The sequence below is a fragment of the Myxine glutinosa genome, chromosome 7 (genome assembly GCF_964187855.1).
Source record: "Myxine glutinosa chromosome 7, kmMyxGlut1.1, whole genome shotgun sequence".
Classification (NCBI taxonomy): domain Eukaryota; kingdom Metazoa; phylum Chordata; class Myxini; order Myxiniformes; family Myxinidae; genus Myxine; species Myxine glutinosa.
In genome coordinates this window covers 5,305,890-5,325,325 of record NC_136267.1, presented here as the reverse complement: position 1 = coordinate 5,325,325, position 19,436 = coordinate 5,305,890, and the positions used below count along the sequence as shown (strand labels likewise).

Sequence of the window (19,436 nt, the reverse complement as noted above, 5' to 3'; positions counted from 1 at the left end):
GGAGTTCAGGAGTGGAGGGGCAAGGGGGGAGTTTAAGAGTGGAGGGGCAAGGGGGAAGTTTCGGAGTGTAGGTGCAAGGGGGGGGATTTGGATGGGAGGGGCAAGAGGGGAGTTTAGAAAGTGGATGATTAATGAAAGACGAACATTGATAACAAATTGGGTTTGTTGTGATTTTCAAGTTAGCAATCCGATTCAGAACGATGGAGGAGGGATGGAATGAATGTGAATTTAGACCATGTAGTGAGGGAGACGTATAAGATATTGAATTTCTTTTTTTTGAAGTGGAATGAGTTGGAGAGGAAATTGAGAAAAACCTTTTAAATAGGAAGAAAAACAGCGTGTTGTAATATACCACTGAATAAAACACAGAAGGGGAAAGGTTAAACATATTTAAATAATATTTAAACAGAACTATGAACAATCTTATATGCACAAAAATACCAACGGGGGGAGAGCCGAGAGGGACCACCACGAGTCACGTGAACAGGGCAAACGGTGGATGGCAAGGAGATAATGGGGGTGGGGCAAACAGCACACCTGGACAGAAAATACAGGATGAGACAACAGTACACGTGGAGAAAAGAAAATAAATGTTTTTGTTTTTTTTGTTTTTTTTGGGGGGGGGGGGGGGGTGGGGATTTAGAACGTTAGACAGTATTATGTTCGGGGTAGAAGGGAAAAAACCAAGAGCCAAGCAAAACACGCTTAAGTTAACAAAACACCGACGGGGGTACAACTACAAGGCCACACACGAGGAGCAGAACACGATTAATTAATTACGAGTTACAGGAAATTCAAACCAAAACTAACTATAATCAAACAATATCGCATGGACGATAAAATAACGAGTAAGTAAAATAACGAGTTTTGTTGTGACGAGTGGTTCCTGTTGTGTCGAGATGAGTTCTGCTGCACTTCTAGCTCCATGGGAGCCTTTTTATTTAAATGGAGAGTAAACCTAATTACACTGTTAATAGATAATAAAATACACTTTCTGCAAATGGTGAATATTATTAATGGTGTTTCTTTAAGCAATATCCATGTTGCGTTGGTGATTTGTCAGACCATGGAATCTGGTTCCTGTAACACGTTTTTAGCTCAGGACTTCACTTTATCAGTGGCAGTGGCAGTGGCTGACTTTATCAGTGGCCTTTCACTGACTCCTCTGGGACTGGAATTTTATCACGACCTTAAAGTACAGTATGTCACTTTGCAGTAATCTCGTCTGTGAGATGAGTCTTCGCTAATAAATTGTGGTTTAATTCCCCCACACCCCCGTTCTCCTCTAATCATCGTGTTCCCACTCTATGGGAATTGATGGCTTTATTACACTCAGTATTCCCATGCGTTTTGATAGAATTGTTCCTGTTGCACTGACCTGACATTAGAATGTGCACGAATATAATCTAATGCTACCCCTTCAGTACCTATTAGAAAGTCTTTCTGTCTCAAGCCCACCGCTTGCAATCTGGGGAATCAGCCGGGCCCATGGGTCGCCTTATCGTGTGGTGCAGATTTAAGGTTACCGCTGAAGGTGCATCCCAGAGGGGAAAAGTACTGACTGTGAGGTTGCTGAGCCATGAGTGGATGCTTCAAGAAGGGGATGAGTGGATTGCAAAGAGGAGAGAGGAGAGGAAGCAGAGTAATCAGGAAGTCGGAGTTCTAGGTTGGGTATGGTTAATAGCTAGGTAAAAGTGCAGGAAGGATTAAGAAGGAAAAATTGGCTAAGGTGGACAGGACAGTAGGGAGGAAAAAATATTTTGAGGTTTTGAGCCAAAAAATGGAGGATAAAAGATAATCACGAGGGAAGGAAACCAGGGAGAAAATGTAGGAAAAGGAGAATGCAACCTTTTTGGCTTATGTTGATAACACGAGGGAAGGAAACCAGGATAGGAAGGATGAAGAAGGAAAAATTGGCTGAGGTGGACAGGACAGTAGGGACACAAAAATATTTTGAGGTTTTGAGCCAAAAAGATGGAGGATAAAAGATAATCACGAGGGAAGGAAACCAGGGAGAAAATGTGGTGGCAGGGTACCCTAGAGGTATGCATACTCGCCTCTAAACGGTCTAGTCTAGTGGGTAGAAGGGGGGGTCTGTGCACCCCCCTGAAATCAACTTCTAATCAATGTCTCTATATCAGAAAAAATGCGTACAAAACGATTAGCTATGTTAAAAAATTCAAAAAGTGTCCCATGTTTCGTTTTTATGCAAATTTATGCAAATTAGTGTCGCCATTACAGAAAAATACAATTTTCACGATATCTCAACCAATACTGCAGATAACTGCACAAATAAGATATTTAGACCCATTTTGAGGGTCAAGGATAATTACAAAAAGCACTCGAAGATAAAGTAAATGTATACATGGTAACATGTTAACCTGCAAATTCTTATGTGCCTGTAATACCAAGAATTTGATTTGTCACTATATCTAGGTCAACGTTACACATCAAGAGGGACTTTTGATGGCAATTTTACCATATTTGTGCTATATTTGTGACCAAATGACTTTTACCACATCCATCATTAATCATCCTCGCTTTCAATGAAATCATCAGTCAAACTCGTCTTCTTCTTCCTCATCTTCGCTGTCCACCTCTTCATGATCTCCACAGTCCAGTCGATCAACCAGAGAAGCTGGTAGGACAGGACCACAGGACCACACCGGTTCCAACAGTCCTTCATCAGTCAGCGTCCATCCTTGTCCTTCACTGTCGGGTTTTGGCTTTTCTATGAAGGGTTCATGAGCTCACTTGTACAGTGCAACACGGTGGTTTACACGTTGGACGTGTGGCTTCAGTGCAGAATGGCAGGGAGGAAGGCGAGCCAGGTCCACCTTAGATTTTGATGCAAGTTTCTTGTCCTCCCCCACCAGCTTCCACAGCAGCTTCGTACGGATGACGTCCACAGAAGACTCGCGACTCTGTCCAAACATCAGGCAAGTGAACTGCTCCAACTGCTGCAGCACTTGAGGCTTGATGTTCCAGTCATCACCGAGTTGCCTGAAGGCCTTCGGAAACCTGGGGTTCTTCTCCAGCTTTTTCAGGGGACCCACCTTCCCCTTGCCTTTGAAGGAACTGGTGCAGTCCTCTCCAGTGAACACGTAAAGCCCAAGAAAAATGGCACAGTAACCTTCTCCGTAGGATTCTGCAAGCTCAGAGAGGTTCAGTAGCTGTCGATGCTTTCCTGATCCTGTATCCAGGTATATAGTGAGCTTGATGGTGTGGGCGTGGTCGAGTAGAATCGCAAAGATATCCGAGTCAGGGGTTCTGACCACAGCATTCTTGTAGCCGAGGGCGGCGGCGTGATGAAGGTGCAGCACCACCCTTGTATCTGTCTCTTCCTGGTTGCTGTAGATTGTGGGGAGCTCACGCACTTCAACCTGAAACATAAAAGGCATTGAATTTTGTGAAAAGCAGTTTGATGTGAAAGAGAGCAGGATACTTCACACATAAGGATGTGAGATTACAGACAATTATCAATAAGGAGATGGGTACTCGATTGTTTTAGCTAAGATAATGAATGAAGTACATACATAGGTTCATGCTTTTATTTTTAGGTTTCTTGAAATAGTATAAGCTTTTAACTCACCTTGCCATTTGATGAGATGAGTTGATGGGCTCTCCCCTCCACGATCAGCACTGCCATATCAGTTCTCTTCAGCCTCGAAACGGCTTGTTCACTACTTCACACTCGCAGGAGAAGCTGGAGCTGCTTTTTGTTGTCATCATTTGCAAGGAATGTCTTGAAATTGTGTGGCTTCCTGGTTGCTGGTCCAGCTATAATGATCTTTTTTGAGCTGCCGTGCCTCAACCTCTCCTGGGCTTTGATGGATTCCGGATGGTAACTGTCTGTTGAGAACAAGAAGTGTTTCTTGGCCACCATCTGATCGAGCACTTGTGGACATATCTCACCCCACGTCGGGGGAAGGTTGTAAAGAACATGGAGCAGTGCCATGCCGTCTTGAATGAATAGGGCATCCTCAGGGTACGGTAGAACTTCTGGGGTGGTGTCTTCCAGAAGGTAGTGCAGAATGGTGGCTTTGTTTGTCTTGGAGAAAAAAACCCATCTGGAGTCCCAAGGCTAGGGTGCACACTGCACAGGCATCAGACAGTACTTCATGAGTTCTTCCAAGTCTAATGGCTCATCTTGATTCTGAGACTTGACGAGAAGTAGGAATGCAACATTGCTTTGCTCTTGATACTGGATGACCTGGAATAGTAAAGGTAACATGTCAGTGTTGGAGTATACCATTAAAATTCATATTAAACTAGCAGAAGTACCCGGCCTTGCCGGGCAGGGGAGGGGAGAGGAACGGGGAGAGGAGAAGGGGAACGGGGGGGAGGGGAAGGGGAGGAGAGGAGGAGGGGAGGAGAGGAGGAGGGGAGGAGAGGAGGAGGGGAGGAGAGGAGAGGAGGAGGGGAGGAGAGGAGAGGAGGAGGGGAGGAGAGGAGAGGAGGAGGGGAGGAGGAGGGGAGGAGAGAAGGAGGAGGGGAGGGGAGGAGAGGGGGAGGAGGATGCAGGACACTTCCTCTTCCTCTTCCTCTTCCTTCCCCCTCCCCTTCCCTTCCCCCCCTCCCCTCCCCTTACCACCCCCTTCCCTCCCCTCACCTTCCCCCTCCCCCTGTTCCCCTCCCCTCCCCCACCCGGCAATGCTGGATACTTCTGCTAGTTCTATATATTTTCAGTTCAATGGTCTGGTGGCGAGGATGGAACATCACGTGATCGCTCTGATCGAATCAGCGAGCTGCTCTGGCACTGGCTGAGATTCAGTGTATAATGTTCCTCGCTGAAATGCGCTGAGGTAAATATGAATAAAAATATGGATCTCGTCAAATATTTTTAGGTAGGCCATGTCCTTCCCAGGCTCAATGGCCATGTCTATGCCAAATATCAAGTACGTGAGCCTCTCCGTTTAGGAGTCTATAGGTAACACACACACAAACTGTGTTTTATTTATATAGATTACAAGTACAAGATGCCATTTAAAAAGGAAACGACCCCTTGAGTATTGGAATGCCTAATTACCTTTCCCTGTGATGATGTGAGGGTAAGTTTGGCCGAAGCCTCCATGGCCTTGAGTTTTTCCTCTTGATAAGGTCGAAGAGGTTTCCTGCCTGTCTGCCTTGTAGACGTCTGATGAAGTCAGCTTTAGTGGCCTTGCCCATACTTTTCTGCTTGGAACACATCCATCTCAAAATCCTTGGGAACAGCGGCACCTGAAGCAAGGGAGTAGAGCTTGTCCTTATCTGCGATGGCAAACGGATTTGTGATGGGGGGGGGGCCCATGGGATGGGATTTGTGATGGAACCGGTGTGGTCCTGTGGTCCTGTCCTACCAGCTTCTCTGGTTGATCTACTGGACTGTGGAGATCATGAAGAGGTGGACAGCGAAGATGAGGAAGAAGAAGGACGAGTTTGACTTTGATGATTTCATTGAAAGTGAGGATGATGAATGATGCATGTGGTAAAAGTCATTTGGTCACAAATATAGCACCAATATGTAAAATTGCCATCAAAAGTCCCTCTTGATGTGTAATGTTGACCTAGATATAGTGACAAATCAAATTCTTGGTATTACAGGCACTTAAGAATTTGCAGGTTAACATGTTACCATGTATACATTTACTTTATCTTCGAGTGCTTTTTGTAATTATCCTTGACCCTCTAAATGGGTCTAAATATCTTATTTGTTTGTGCAGTTATCTGCAGTATTGGTTGAGATATCGTGAAAATTGTATTTTTCTGTAATGGCGACACTAATTTGCATAAATTTGCATTAAAACGATACATGGGACACTTTTTGAATTTTTTAACAAAGCTAATCGTTTTGTACGCATTTTTCTGATATAGAGACATTGATTAGAAGTTTATTTCAGGGGGGTGCACAGACCCCCCTCTGCCCACTAGACTAGTCTAGCATGGGTTTGAATGCCAACCCACCTGTAAACTGTCATCCTGGTGTGTCACAGGTAGAGTGATTGAACATTGTGTGTGCTGTGCCTCGGATCACCATTAAACCGAGCGTCCCGTCCGCCAGCATTCGTTGCTGGGCGTTAAGGATCTCATGGTGTCCTATGTGAAGAGTAGGCGAGTTATCACCGGCACCATAAACAAATTGCAAATTCCTGCTCTGACCTCCAGGGGGCACTGCATCAACTGCACAGTTGCACTCCCAGCAAATGATGCTACCCACAGCCACAAGCCATGTGCTTCATGGCAAAAAAGGGAGACGAAAGGAGAAGGAAGTGCAGTATACAACCTGTTAGGCTTGAGAATCACGAGCATGTGGCCTAGCCGAGGCGGAAATAAACAAAAACTCAAAAATGATACAACATGACTCGGTGCCGATCCGGGATGCGGGAATGCGTTCGCCACACAATTGTGCAGAGAACAAATGGCAACAATTGTACAAAATGTGTTACAGTGCACTTGGCTTTTGGCAACATTCTCGTGGAGCTGGGAAAAGTGCGCGCAACAAACTGAGAAAAGAAACCACAAAGAATGCTGCAAATCACCATCCGCTGCTTGTTCGTTGCTCCTGTGTTGCCAAGGATTGACGTGCTCCCCACTGCGTTCAATCCTCGTCTCTTCAATACGCTCGTCCGCTTCCTCCTCAAGCTGTGCTGACGTTTTATTTCTGTTGCTTTCGGTGTTCAAGATGCATCCTTTGCTTTTATGCTTTTAGATAGCGACGAACCCTTATTTCATTCCTTCCAAAGTGTGTGCACTGTTCCCGTCACGAGGAGAGCGTTCATCCTTAAACTCTCACCCTAAACCGGTTTTCTTGTGCACTACTTGTAATAATTAATCAATCGCTGTATCTGTCTGGCTCCATCGTTCTCCTTGCACAACCGAATCCGTCCGCACTTGAGGAATTGTTTGGCCTGTGTGCGACCTTTCATGCATCCAAACACAAGCTCTTCAACACTAACAACTTGCGTCCGCCGTGCCAGCTAACTTCCTACTGACTCCCGCATTAGCGAGTCGCTGTTGCTACCACTGTGGGGGAGTGTGAGCACAAGTTGCGAGAAGTTATCCGGGATGGGGGTGGGGAGGGAGGGGAGAAGCGACGTTCAGTTCACACAGTACAATATCCTTGGAGATAAAATTGGTCACAAAGGCCTCAGTACCTTTTCGCTAGAAAACATTTGCTTCATGAAAACGAGGACCACTGAGTTTCATTTCATTTCCTTTTCACAGACTTCATTACGGTGAGCAGCCTGTTGTTGGTGTTGTTGTTGTTGTTGTTGTTGTTGTTGTTGTTGTTGTTGTTGTAGTGCACCGCTCCTTTCCTATTCCATCTCCAGGCGCTGCATGACGTCATCTTTCGGTGCCCGGCAATGACGCACGCTGAAAGGGAGTACTCGGTTTTCACTCCAGTTTTTTCTCGTATATTCGTTGGTCATGTGTTACTACCTAACAAAAAACAAATTTTTTTTGACATGTATGTTGATCACGTGTGTGTGTGTGTGTGTGTGTGTGTGTGTGTGTGTGTGTGTGTGTGTGTGTGTGTGTGTGTGTGTGTGTGTGTGTGTGTGTGTGTGTGTGTGTGTGTGTGTGTGTGTGTGTGCGCGGTCCGCTCACTTATACTTGCCTACAGGTCACAATTTTAAACCGATCTTCACGAAACTTCACCAAATGGTAGAGTTCGTGGTCCGACAAAATCCTACATATTTTTGAGGTCAAAAGGTCACCAATCACTTCAATTTTCTAAAATCCTCAATTTTCATTCAATTGACTTGAAATTTGAATGGGATTTTCATATCAGCAAATTGAATTCAACCACCAACTTTTTTTGAGATCAACATAGGCCAAAAGGTCGACATAAGCAGAATTTCTAAAAATCCTTAATTTTCATCTGATTGACTTCAGATTTTAAGAGGATTTGCATATCTGGACACTGAATTCAACCACCAACTACACTGAACAAAATTATAAACGCAACATCCGACATTTTAAAATAATTTATGAACGTTGCAGTAAAATATCACCTCTATTTTTCGGTATGTACAAGAGGTTGATGAGTCTTGAATTTGAGTGCATAAGGGTGTTTAAACGTTTTCAATGTCGTGGCACTCCCGTTATGAGAAATTGCTCCCACCAGACGGGTGTGGTATGCACTGTCGCGTTTCAAAGAGCGTGAGCATTGCTCAGCCACCCCTTGTACTGGGGACAATAAAAGGCCACCCAAAAATGACAAGATTTGTCAGACGTCACAATGCCACAGATGCCACAATTCATGAGGGAGCGCGCCATTGGCATGCTGAATGCTGGGATGTCCGTCAGAGCTGTTGCTGCACAGTGCAATGTGCATTTCTCCACCATCAACCGCTTGCGGCACCGTTTCAGACAGTTTGGCGCGACAGCCAATCAACCACTTGCCCGCAGACCACGTGTTACCACACCAGCTCAGGATCGGTACATCCGGCTCCTCCACCTACGTGATCGTCTGCGACCAGCGACATACAGCACAAGAGACGGTTGGTCTGAATAACCGACGAATCACAGGACAGACCGTACGAAATCGTCTCAGAGAAATCGATCTCCACGCCCGTCGTCCTCACCAGGGTCTTGACCTGACAGATGTTCGCCGTCGGAACCGACTACAGTGGGTGAAAGCACATTTTCGATGGCCCTTGGCACGCTGGAGAAGAGTCCTCTTCACGGACGAATCCCGTTTCCTACTCTTCCGGGCCGACGGTAGATAGCGTTCATAAATTATTTCAAAATGTCGGATGTTGCGTTTATAATTTTGTTCAGTATATTTTTGAGATCAACATAGGCCAAAAGGTCAACATAGGCCAAGTTTCAAAAATCCTCAATTTTCACCTGATTGACTTGAAATATTAAGAGGATTTGCATATCAGGTCACTGAATTCAAGCACCAATTATTTTTGAGGTCAACATAGGCCAAAAACCTATTTTAGGGATTTTGCAAGTATTGTGCTATGCACATGTTTCTTGTTTTCTTGTTTGTTTATTTGTTTTCTTGTTTGTCCGGGCGATATCTCAGCCATCCTTTTAGCTAGGAAGCTGAAATTTCGGCACAATAGTGAGCAAGAGCTTTGGCAAAAACTGTATTTTTTGTTTTTTCATTAATCAATTAATTGATTAACTACTTAATTATTATCGATTAATTAAGTACTTATTTATTTCCTTTCTCATCTGCCCAATATCTCAGGCACTTTTGGAGTTGAGGAAGCTGATATTTGGACATGACAATGACCAAGGGTATTTTTGATTTATTGATTAATCAATTAATTGATTAACTACTTAATTATTATCGATTAATTAAGTACTTATTTATTTCCTTTCTCATCTGCCCAATATCTCAGGCACTTTTGGAGTTACGAAGCTGATATTTGGACATGACAATGACCAAGTGATTTGGCTGTAAGGGGTATTTTTGATTTATTGATTAATCAATTAATCGATTAATTATTTAAATATTCGATTAATGACCAAAAAAATTTTTTTTTAAAGTTGCAGATTGGGACGAAACGGTTGCGGGTTAGGTATTCTATTAGCCAATTGATTAATAATTTAATTATTTTACAATTATTATTTATTTATTTTTATTATTAATGCCTTATTTATTTTCTTTCTCATCTGGGCAATACCTCAGACACCTCTTGAGCTTGGAAGCTAATATTTCGACACTGGTGACCAAGTGATGTGGCTATAAAGGACATTTTGGATTTATTAATTAATCAATTAATCATTCATTGATTAGTCAATTAATCGATTAATTATTTAATTTTGATTTATTCATTATTTAATTAGTTTTCAAAAAGTTACATATTTGGATGAAACACTGGTGGTTTAGGTATGCCATTAGCAAATTAATTAAGAAATTAATAATTTTACGATTATTATATATTTCTTTTAATTTTACGATTATAACAGTAACTAGTGTCTATGATCTTGGCTTTTTCCTGTAAATGTGATTTATCTATATCTAATAATCTCTTCCATGAGCTTGAAGTCAATGCAAAAGTTGCTTTTCAGATTTTTTACAAAGTGATTATAGCTTACCTGTGCTGTTTAAAATCCAATCAAATCTTAATTTGTATCACTCGCCTTGGTGCCACCCTTAATCATAACTGGGTTAAGATTCATCAACTCGCCACAAAAGGAAGCGCGACTGGTTTCCCATAATTTTTAGCTCAAGTTTAAGAGGAGCAGTAACTCTGTAACTTCACTCACTAACCCAAGCCTGTCATCCTTTCATTGAACAGCCCTTGAGCATACGATTCTCGCTGCTTTCTTTGCAGATGAATCATCCCCAGGTAACTTTTGGGACTCCAAAAATCGTGGCGTGAATGGGACCGAGAAAGGAAAAGTCATCTGGCACATCGAGCCCCAGCCGTACTTCACCGAAGGTAAGCGTCACATGGAGCGTGCGGAGTGCCATTTACCAGGAGGCTTGTTGGTTCATGTTTTAATAACCAAACCACACGTCCTTCTGTTCTTCATCACCTTTTTTTTTTTTTTTTTTTTTTTTTTTTTTTTGTATACAAGATCGAGGCTCGTGAAAGAGCGAACATTAATCACACAGAAAGACAAACCGACACATAAAACATATAACATCGGGAGCGGTAGACAAGATGGGGAGAGAGGGGGAAGGACACAAACACAACATTTGAGAGCAGGGACCGAGAGACATGGAGACATCGAGAGATCTGAGAGAGGGCGAGGGCTTTGGGGGGGGGGGCATGGGAAGGGGGCGGTGGGAGAGGTATAAAACATATGGACACTGCCAGGACTTCCAGGAAAGAAGTTGGAATTTCAAACAAGGTGGATCTGGGGTGAATTAGCGGGGGTAGAAAAGATCAAGGTTTTGGATGGGGGAAGATAAGAGATGGTGGTGAACAGCTGTTTTAAAGACCTGGAGGGAGGAGTGGGATTGAAGGGAGTGAGGGAGTTTGTTCCAGAGGCGGGAGAAAAGAGGAATGAAAGAGTGAAGGTGAGCAGAGAGCCGAGATTTCGGCAGTTTAACCATCAGAGGGTTGCTGGCAGATCTTGTGCGACCTGTAGGAATATTTGGGGGACAGAGCACAGAGAGAGCTGGGGGTGCAATGCCGGAGAGGAGTCGGTAGAAGACAGAAAGACCACCTACCTGCCTGCGGTGAGTGAGTGAAAGGCCCTCAGAGATAGCTTCATCGCGGGAGATTCCAATAATTCTGAAAGCTTTGGTTTCAACAGCGTGAAGCCGAGCTAGGTGTGAGGCAGGAGCACCGGCCCATAGGGGAGAACAGTATTCCATTGAGCTGCGGATGAAAGCCTTGTATGTGGTGAGGAGCTCAGGTGTGCCGAGGAAGGACTTCGCACGACGGAGGATGCCCAGTCGGCGACTGGCTTTGGAGGCCAGCTTGGAAATGTGGTTTTCCCAAGAAAGATCATGGCAGATAGTGAGACCCAAAATCTTGAGCGACAGAACTTCTTGGAGAGGATTGTTGAGAAAGTAGATGGGAGGGTTGTCCAGGCGATCTTTTCGGAGAGACATAGTAAGAGTGTGAGATTTGTCAGGATTGAAAGACATGTTCCACTTGTTTGACCAGTCTGTGATTTTGTCCAGGTCTTCAGAGAGTGAGGAGGCAGCAGACTGCCGATCTGAGGGAAGAGGAATGGAGCGGCAGAGAGTGGAGTCATCAGCAAAGAGATAGAGAGGATTTTCGAGAGAGTCAGAGAGATCATTGATGAAGACCAGAAAAAGCACGGGGCCCAGAACACTGCCTTGGGGAACTCCAACCTGAACAGGAAGAGGAGATGAGAGAAACCCATTCAGGGCCACACGTTGACGACGACGTGAGAGGAAGTCCGCCAGCCATGCGTGGAGATTTCCATGGATACCAAAGGAGGAGAGTTTGGTGAGCAGAGCGGGGTGCCAGACCGTGTCGAAGGCACGTGATATGTCGAGGGAGACAGCTCTAATTTCCTGTTTGGCATTGAGGACCTCCATCCATTGTTGAGACAGCAGAAGCAGCATGTCCAGAGTAGAGTGACCTGGTCTGAAACCAAATTGATGATCAGAGATCAAGCCATTGGAGAAGAGGAAAGATTTCATATCCGAAGCAATGATGGATTCCATGACTTTGCTGATAATTGGGAGAAGGCTGATTGGTCTGTAGTTGCTAGGATCTGTTTTTGCACCTTTTTTGTGCAAAGCGGTGATGTTGGCTGATTTCCAAGCAGATGGCAGTTGACCTTGAGCAAAAGAGAGGGTGAAGAGAACAGAGAGAGGGTGAGATAGAGCGGCAGAGCAGGATTTTAGGACCCGTGGGCTGATGCCGTCGGGTCCAGTTGCAGAATCAGAGTCGAGGGTTGACAGAAACTTTTCCACCTTGTCAGGAGGAAAGGACACGGAGTCCAGGAGCAGCAGGGTACGACTGGGTATGGTGGGTACAGAGAGGGATGGGTTTGGGACACAAGATTTAGAGGCAAACACAGAGTTGAGGCATTCAGCTTTTTCACGTGCGGAGTCAGCTGTGTAGCCGTTTGAGGTAAGGGAGGGGATGGAGGGGGAACAAACACCAGAAACGGATTTGACCAGACGCCACCAGGATTTGGAAGAGGGAGACAGATAAGAGAGTTCGGTCTTGAGAACGGAGAGATATTGTTTCCTGGCTCTCCTGAGGGTGGACACACACTTGTTTCGGGCTTTGTGAAAGGAAATGAGATTTCCTTCCGTTGGATTTGCTTTCCAGGAGACGAAGGCAAGTTGTTTCTGGGCAACAGCCTCACCACAAGATTCCGTGTACCATGGACGGGAGGAAGGGTATGACAACTGAAGACGAGATGGGATAAATCTGTGCATGAGAGAGAGCAATTTACTTTGGAAGAATTCCCAGGATGAGTTGATGTCAGAGGTGGTAGAGATGGGAGACCAGTCCAGATGATTGATGGCTGCTTGAAGACCGTGCCAGTTGGCCTGAGTGAAATGCCAGACTCGTCGACGCTGAGCAGGCTCCCTGAGGATGGTCAGGGAGATGTCCACTTTAACAAGGACATGATCAGATGATCCGATCGGAGCAGAAGAAGAGCAGCAGACATTTTCAGGGAAGTTAGTCATAACCAAGTCCAGAAGAGAAGATGTTCCGTTGACTGAGATCCGGGTCGGGAAATTGACAGATTGTGTCAGTCCCAGTGAGTCGCAGAAGTCCTTTGCTGAAGAGCCATGGCTGGTGAGAGAGGTACCCACACCCAGCCAACTGGCATGGTGACAATTGAAATCACCACATATGAGGAAGAGAGAGTTGGGATGAGTAGATAGAAGTTGGTCCATATCATCAGACAGCGAGATGTAGATGGAGTCATCACTGTTTGGTGGACGGTACAACACACATATGAACAAGAGGTGGGAGCGAAGGGGAAGCCGTAGCCAGAGGTATCCTCTTGTTTGGTTGTTCATGTTTTGAGCAATTCATGAACTGTGTATGTTCCATGAAATGTTTGAAATTGCATGGCAGGTACATGTTATGTTGCTTTTAAATGGTATGCGTTGCTGGTATAGTGGACATATCACAACTTGGATCTTCATCCTAAATGTAAATATGATTTTGAGCCATTGCTTTAAGGAAGTGATTAAAGGGCACGTGTCACAAAATGTCACTTATGACTGTTTACTTGTTTAGCTTTGGTATTTTTTTATTTGAGTATTTAACGTTCCTTGAGGTTGTATTTTAGTTTGTACAGTATAATCTTTTATCTGGACATATTGATAATGGAAGACCCATATTGGGGAAAAAATAATGGTCAAAAACCCAACAAAAAACGCAGATTTTTTTTCCCCCAAAGTAACTCTGCACTAATGTTACGAGTCAACATTGGTAGACAATGGACAATGAGTCAACTCTTTAGTTTTCAAGTGATGTTATGAACTTATTGAAACATGTTGTTGGTGTTGTTAGTCTTACTTTGCTTGTTATTCCAAATCATGACATTTAATTTATGGCATTATTTATTTATTGTACTCTACGGCATTATTCCATCTCCAGGAAGTGTATGCCGTTATTGCCGGACACCAAAGGGGGCCCGGTGATGACAGGCACCAAAAGGGCATACTCAGTTTTCACTCCGTTTGTTTTCTTTCTTGCTTGTTTGTTTTCTTTCTTGCTTGTTTGTTTTCTTTCTTTCTTGTTTGTTTTCTTTCTTTCTTGCTTGTTTGTTTTTTCTTGCTTGTTTGTTTTCTTTCTTGCTTGTTTGTTTTCTTTCTTTCTTGCTTGTTTGTTTTTTCTTGCTTGTTTGTTTTCTTTCTTTCTTTCTTGTTTGTTTTCTTTCTTTCTTGCTTCTTTCTTTTCTTTCTTTCTTGCTTCTTTGTTTTTTCTTGCTTGTTTGTTTTCTTTCTTTCTTGTTTGTTTTCTTGCATGTCTTCTTTCTTGCTTGTTTGTTTTATTTCTTGCCTGTTTGTTTTCTTTCTTGCTTGTTTGTTTTTTCTTGCTTGTTTGTTTTCTTTCTTGCCTGTTTGTTTTCTTTCTTGTGTGGCGGACACGATGGCTCGCTGGCGCGGTGACATCATTCCACGCACCAAGAGGGTGTCGGCCACGCCCGAAGGGTAGGCGTGGCCTCGGGATATACACGGGGCGCGCAGCCCCGAGCACCTCAGTACTATAGTTGAGCTTTGGAATGAAGACTCTTTTTGGTTACCCGCGTTGTTGCTTATCTTCTTGGCAAACAAGTCGTGCGCATAGCACCGCACTTCACTGGTGACCTCGACGCTGGTTCAGCCGCCGCTGACCAACAGAACGCGCCAATGTCAAACAACACGGTCGCGGTGAAGCTCCCTGAGTTTTGGGAAGCTCAAGCTGAGGTATGGTTCGTGCAGGCCGAGGCACAGTTCCAACTTCGAGGCGTAACGGCGGATGAGATGCGTTATTACCACGTCATCGCCGCCCTCGTGCCCGGCACAGCCGCCCGAGTCGTGTCCGTCCTGCGGAACCCACCGGCCGACCACAGGTACGAGGCGCTCGAGCGTCTCCTCATCGACACGTTCGGCCTCACGGAGTGCGAATGGGCCGACCGCCTCCTGGACCTTCCCGAACTCGGCGACACACGACCATCGGTGCGGATGGATCACATGTTGTCGTTGCTGGGTGACAAAGCCCCGGATTTTTTATTCCGGGCGCTCTTTCTACGCCAGCTACCGGCACAGGTACGCCTCGCGTTGGCCGGTTCCAAAATAAAGGAACGCCGCGCTCTGGCCGTCGAGGCAGACAAGTTTTTCGCGGCTTGCGACACGCGGGCGAGAGTCGGTGCGGCCGTCGCGGATCCCAAGGCTGATGCTGCTGCACACCTCGTGGATCCCGAGGCTAATGCCGATGCACACCTCGTGGCCGCCCCCACGCCCCACTCACCACCACCCCGAAAACCGCGGCCTCCGCCGCAAACCTGGTGCCGTTTCCACGCCAGGTTTGGCCATAAGGCTAAGAATTGTTGCCCGCCGTGCTCGTTTGGCAAGTCGGGAAACTACCAAGCCGGCGCTCGGTAGCGGCCCTGAGCGTCGGCCATTCCGGCAGCCTCCTTTTTGTCACGGACACCTTGTCCGGGCATCGCTTCCTCTGCGACACAGGCGCACAGGTGAGCGTTATCCCCGCCTCCACGTCCGACAAGCGAACCGTGGGCAGGGGCCCCGCGTTGCTTGCAGCCAACGGTACACCCATACGCACATTCGGGAAGCGCTGCCTCTCCCTGCGGTTCGGAGGGCAACGCTTTCAATGGACGTTCGTAACCGCCAGCGTGCCCATGGCATTGCTCGGTGCGGACTTCCTATGTGCAAATGGGTTGTTGGTCGACGTTAAGCACAGAAGGCTCGTCCAGGCCGAAACGTTCAGCTCGCTTGCTTGCGCGCTGAGCAGTTCGTTGGGCAGCTCCCTGAGCGGCTCACCGAGCGGCTCGCCAAGCGGCTTGCTGAGCGGTTCGGTCCCGGCGAGGTTGGTCTGTACGCTTCCGGCAGCGGACGAGTTCACCGGCCTCCTCGCCAGCTTCCCGGCCCTCACGCGGCCCACCTTCTCGGCGGTGGCCGTCAAGCACGGGGTGGAACATCACATTCCTACCGTCGGGCCACCGGTCTACGCCCGGGCACGCCGCCTCGAGCCGACGAAGCTCGCGGTGGCAAAGGCGGAGTTCGCTACGCTGGAGCGGCTGGGCATCGTACGGCGCTCCAAGAGCGCTTGGGCGTCGCCACTGCACATCGTGCCGAAGCCCGGCGGGGGATGGCGGCCGTGCGGAGACTACCGCCGCCTCAACGATGCCACCACCCCCGACCGCTACCCGGTCCCTCACATTCAGGACTTTTCTGCCCGGTTGGCGAAAATGTCCTTCTTCTCTAAGGTGGACCTCATCCGCGGATACCACCAGGTCCCCGTCAGGCCGGAGGACATACCGAAGACGGCCGTCATTACACCATTCGGCCTCTTCGAGTTTCTTTGGATGCCCTTCGGGTTGAAGAATGCGGCTCAGGCGTTCCAACGGTTGATGGACAGCGTCTTGCGCGACTTGGATTGCGTTTACGTCTTCCTGGACGACATCCTCGTCGCAAGCGCGTCCCGTGAAGAGCACCTCCGCCACCTCCGCACGCTCTTCGAACGCTTGGGCCAGCATGGCCTGATCGTGAACTCCGCCAAGTGCCGGTTCGGCATCGCCGAAATCGACTTTTTGGGGCACCGCGTCACCAGGCACGGGGCCACCCCCTTACCGGCAAAGGTGGAGGCGGTCAAGGGGTTTCCGCGCCCCCGCACGATCAGGGGGCTCCAGGAGTTCCTGGGCATGGTAAACTTTTACCACCGTTTCCTGCCCCGCATCGCCCAGCTCCTGCGCCCCCTGCATGAGGCCCTCCGGGGGAAGCCGGGCAAAGGTGACGTTGTTTGGACCGAGCAGATGGACACGGCGTTCGCGGGCGCGAAGCTCGCCTTGGCTAACGCCACCATGCTCGCGCACCCGGCGCTCGATGCACCGATTGCCCTCACCACCGACGCGTCGGACTACGCGGTGGGCGCGGTGCACGAGCAATGGGTGCGTGGTGCTTGGTAGCGGCCCTGAGCGTCGGCCATTCTTTCTTGCTTGTTTGTTTTTTCTTGCTTGTTTGTTGTCTTTCTTTCTTTCTTGTTTGTTTTCTTTCTTTCTTGCTTCTTTGTTTTCTTTCTTTCTTGCTTCTTTGTTTTTTCTTGCTTGTTTGTTTTCTTTCTTTCTTGTTTGTTTTCTTGCTTGTCTTCTTTCTTGCTTGTTTGTTTTATTTCTTGCCTGTTTGTTTTTCTTTCTTGCTTGTTTGTTTTTCTTTCTTGCTTATTTGTTGTCTTTCTTGCTTGTTTGTTTTCTTTCTTGCTTGTTTGTTTTCTTTCCTGCTTGTTTGTTTTCTTTCCTGCTTGTTTGTTTTCTTTCCTGCTTGTTTGTTTTCTTTCCTGCTTGTATGTTTTCTTTCTTGCTTGTTTGTTTTCTTTCCTGCTTGTATGTTTTCTTTCTTGCTTGTTTGTTTTCTTTCTTGCTTGTTTGTTTTCTGTCTTGCTTGTTTGGTTTCTTTCTTGCTTGTTTGTTTTCTTCCTTGTTTGTTTGTTTTTTCTTGCTTGTTTATTTTCGTTCTTGCTTGTTTATTTTCGTTCTTGCTTGTTTTCTTTCGTATTTGTTAGTCGGGTGGTGAATCTGTTGGGTAAGTGACAAGAACAAGTTGATTCGATATTGGTTAAGGTCCGCATTCATATATGACCTATCAATGTGATACAAAACATAAACTGTTCAGTCTGACTGAGGTATGCTCTCTTCAGAGTGCCGTTCTAGTTTATTTTTTGATAAATAAATAAATTGATTCATTACTTAATTCTTATCGATTTATTAATTCCTTAATTATTTTCTTTCTCATCTGGGCAATATCTCAGGCAGCTTTTGAGCGAGGAAGCTGATATTTGGACACAACAGTGACCAAGTGTTTTGACTGTAAGGGGTATTTTTTTTACTCCCGCCAGGGAGTAATGCATTCGATCGTGTCCGTCCGTGTGTGTGTTCGTGTGTTCGTGTACGTGTTTGTGAACAAGATATCTGGAAAAGTTCTGAACGGATTTGGATGAAAGTTGGTGGGATGATTGCCCTTGGGATAAGGAAGAATTATTGATTAGTTTTTGGTGAAGCTAAGGATATTAATCCGGATCCAGGAATTTTTTGAAGGATTTTTTTACCATTGGAAGATAGGGCTCAGCAGCGGCCACCCACGGCGGGAGTATGCGCTCTACTGAGTGGCGTTCTAGTTGATTTATGAATCAATTGATCAATTAATTATTAAATTTTTATTTTTCTCACTTTCATTAAATTATCAAGCTCACTTTAAAAGCCTAAGACCCTTTAGACCCTTTATAACACAGTAGACACTTTATAACCCGAAGACCCCAAAAATCCCTTTGGACCCTGATAATCAATTTTTTTTTTTATTTTTTTTTTTTTACAAGATCGATGCTCGTGTAAGAGTAATCTATAGTCCCCATTAGAACCATAATAGTCCTTTAAGACCCCACAGACCCCATTTGACCTTCCATCTGAGGGCCTTCTGCACTTGATTCACCAATCCTCATCAAACACCCCCCCACCCCTCCCCATTTGTAAACTACCTCAGTACCTAGCTAAGAAGGTGCTAAATTTAATTAACTAATTAAATATCTCTTTCTTTTTTTTGAGGTTCTGCTTATCTTGGTTAATGGCAGAGAAAAAGTCCCACGTAGTATAGAAAAAAGTCCCGCGCGGCATAGATAAAAGTCCCGTGCGGCATAGATAAAAGTCCCGTGCGGCAAAGAGAAAATGATGCCCATGGAATTTTGTGATTTTATTATTGCCAAACCCCAGGAATTTTTCAAGAAATCAAATTGAAATATACACAGCTTATTTGCACTCATGTGTAGTACATGCGTTTCATATCTGGTTAAAAGTCAAGGTCATGCCAAACAAAACATGTAAAACACATATTAGGCGGCATTAGAAAATGTATCAACAAAATTTGTTACGCACAACATTCCATCATGTAAAACACATGATAGGTCAAATTTTCCAAATTACCAAATTGCTGTTTCCATGGCAACTATGTATTTGGATTTTCCAAGTATCGTGCTGTGCTCGACATCTTGCTTGTTACTTGCGGAAATCGAAGATTTTTCAAGTATATTGGTTGGTCTTGTGCGTTATTCTGTCTGTCTGTCTGTTTGTTTGTCTTTTTCTGTCTGTCTGTCTGTCAAGTATATTTGGGGGACAGAGCCCAGAGAGGGCCAGAGAGGAGTCGGTAGGGAGTCGGCAAGGCCAGAGAGGAGTCTGTAGAAGACGGAAAGACCACCAACCTGCCTGCGCTGAGTGAGTGAAAGGCCCTTGGAGTTAGCTTCATCGCGGGAGATTCCAATGATTCTGAACGCTTTGGTTTCAACAGCGTGAAGACGGGCTAGGTGTGAGGCAGGAGCACCAGACCA

At 45.8% G+C, this 19,436-nt stretch overlaps 1 protein-coding gene and 1 long non-coding RNA gene across 5 annotated transcripts in view; one reads left to right on the top strand and one right to left on the bottom strand.

Annotated features, from left to right (window-relative positions):
- Positions 1-19,436, top strand: part of LOC137412114 (E3 ubiquitin-protein ligase HECW2) — a 318,934-nt gene that overhangs the window by 75,689 nt on the left and 223,809 nt on the right. For all 4 annotated transcript variants that reach the window (XM_078781247.1, XM_078781243.1, XM_078781246.1 and 1 more), the window contains one exon: positions 10,278-10,385. In XM_078781247.1, the coding sequence (XP_078637373.1) occupies positions 10,278-10,385 (108 nt within the window). The remainder of the gene's footprint in view (positions 1-10,277; positions 10,386-19,436) is intronic.
- Positions 4,191-6,943, bottom strand: LOC144892779 (uncharacterized). Its single transcript, XR_013623939.1, has 3 exons — positions 6,519-6,943; positions 5,944-6,075; positions 4,191-4,213 (listed from the first exon to the last, which is right to left on the bottom strand). It is a non-coding gene; the product is annotated as an uncharacterized LOC144892779 (long non-coding RNA).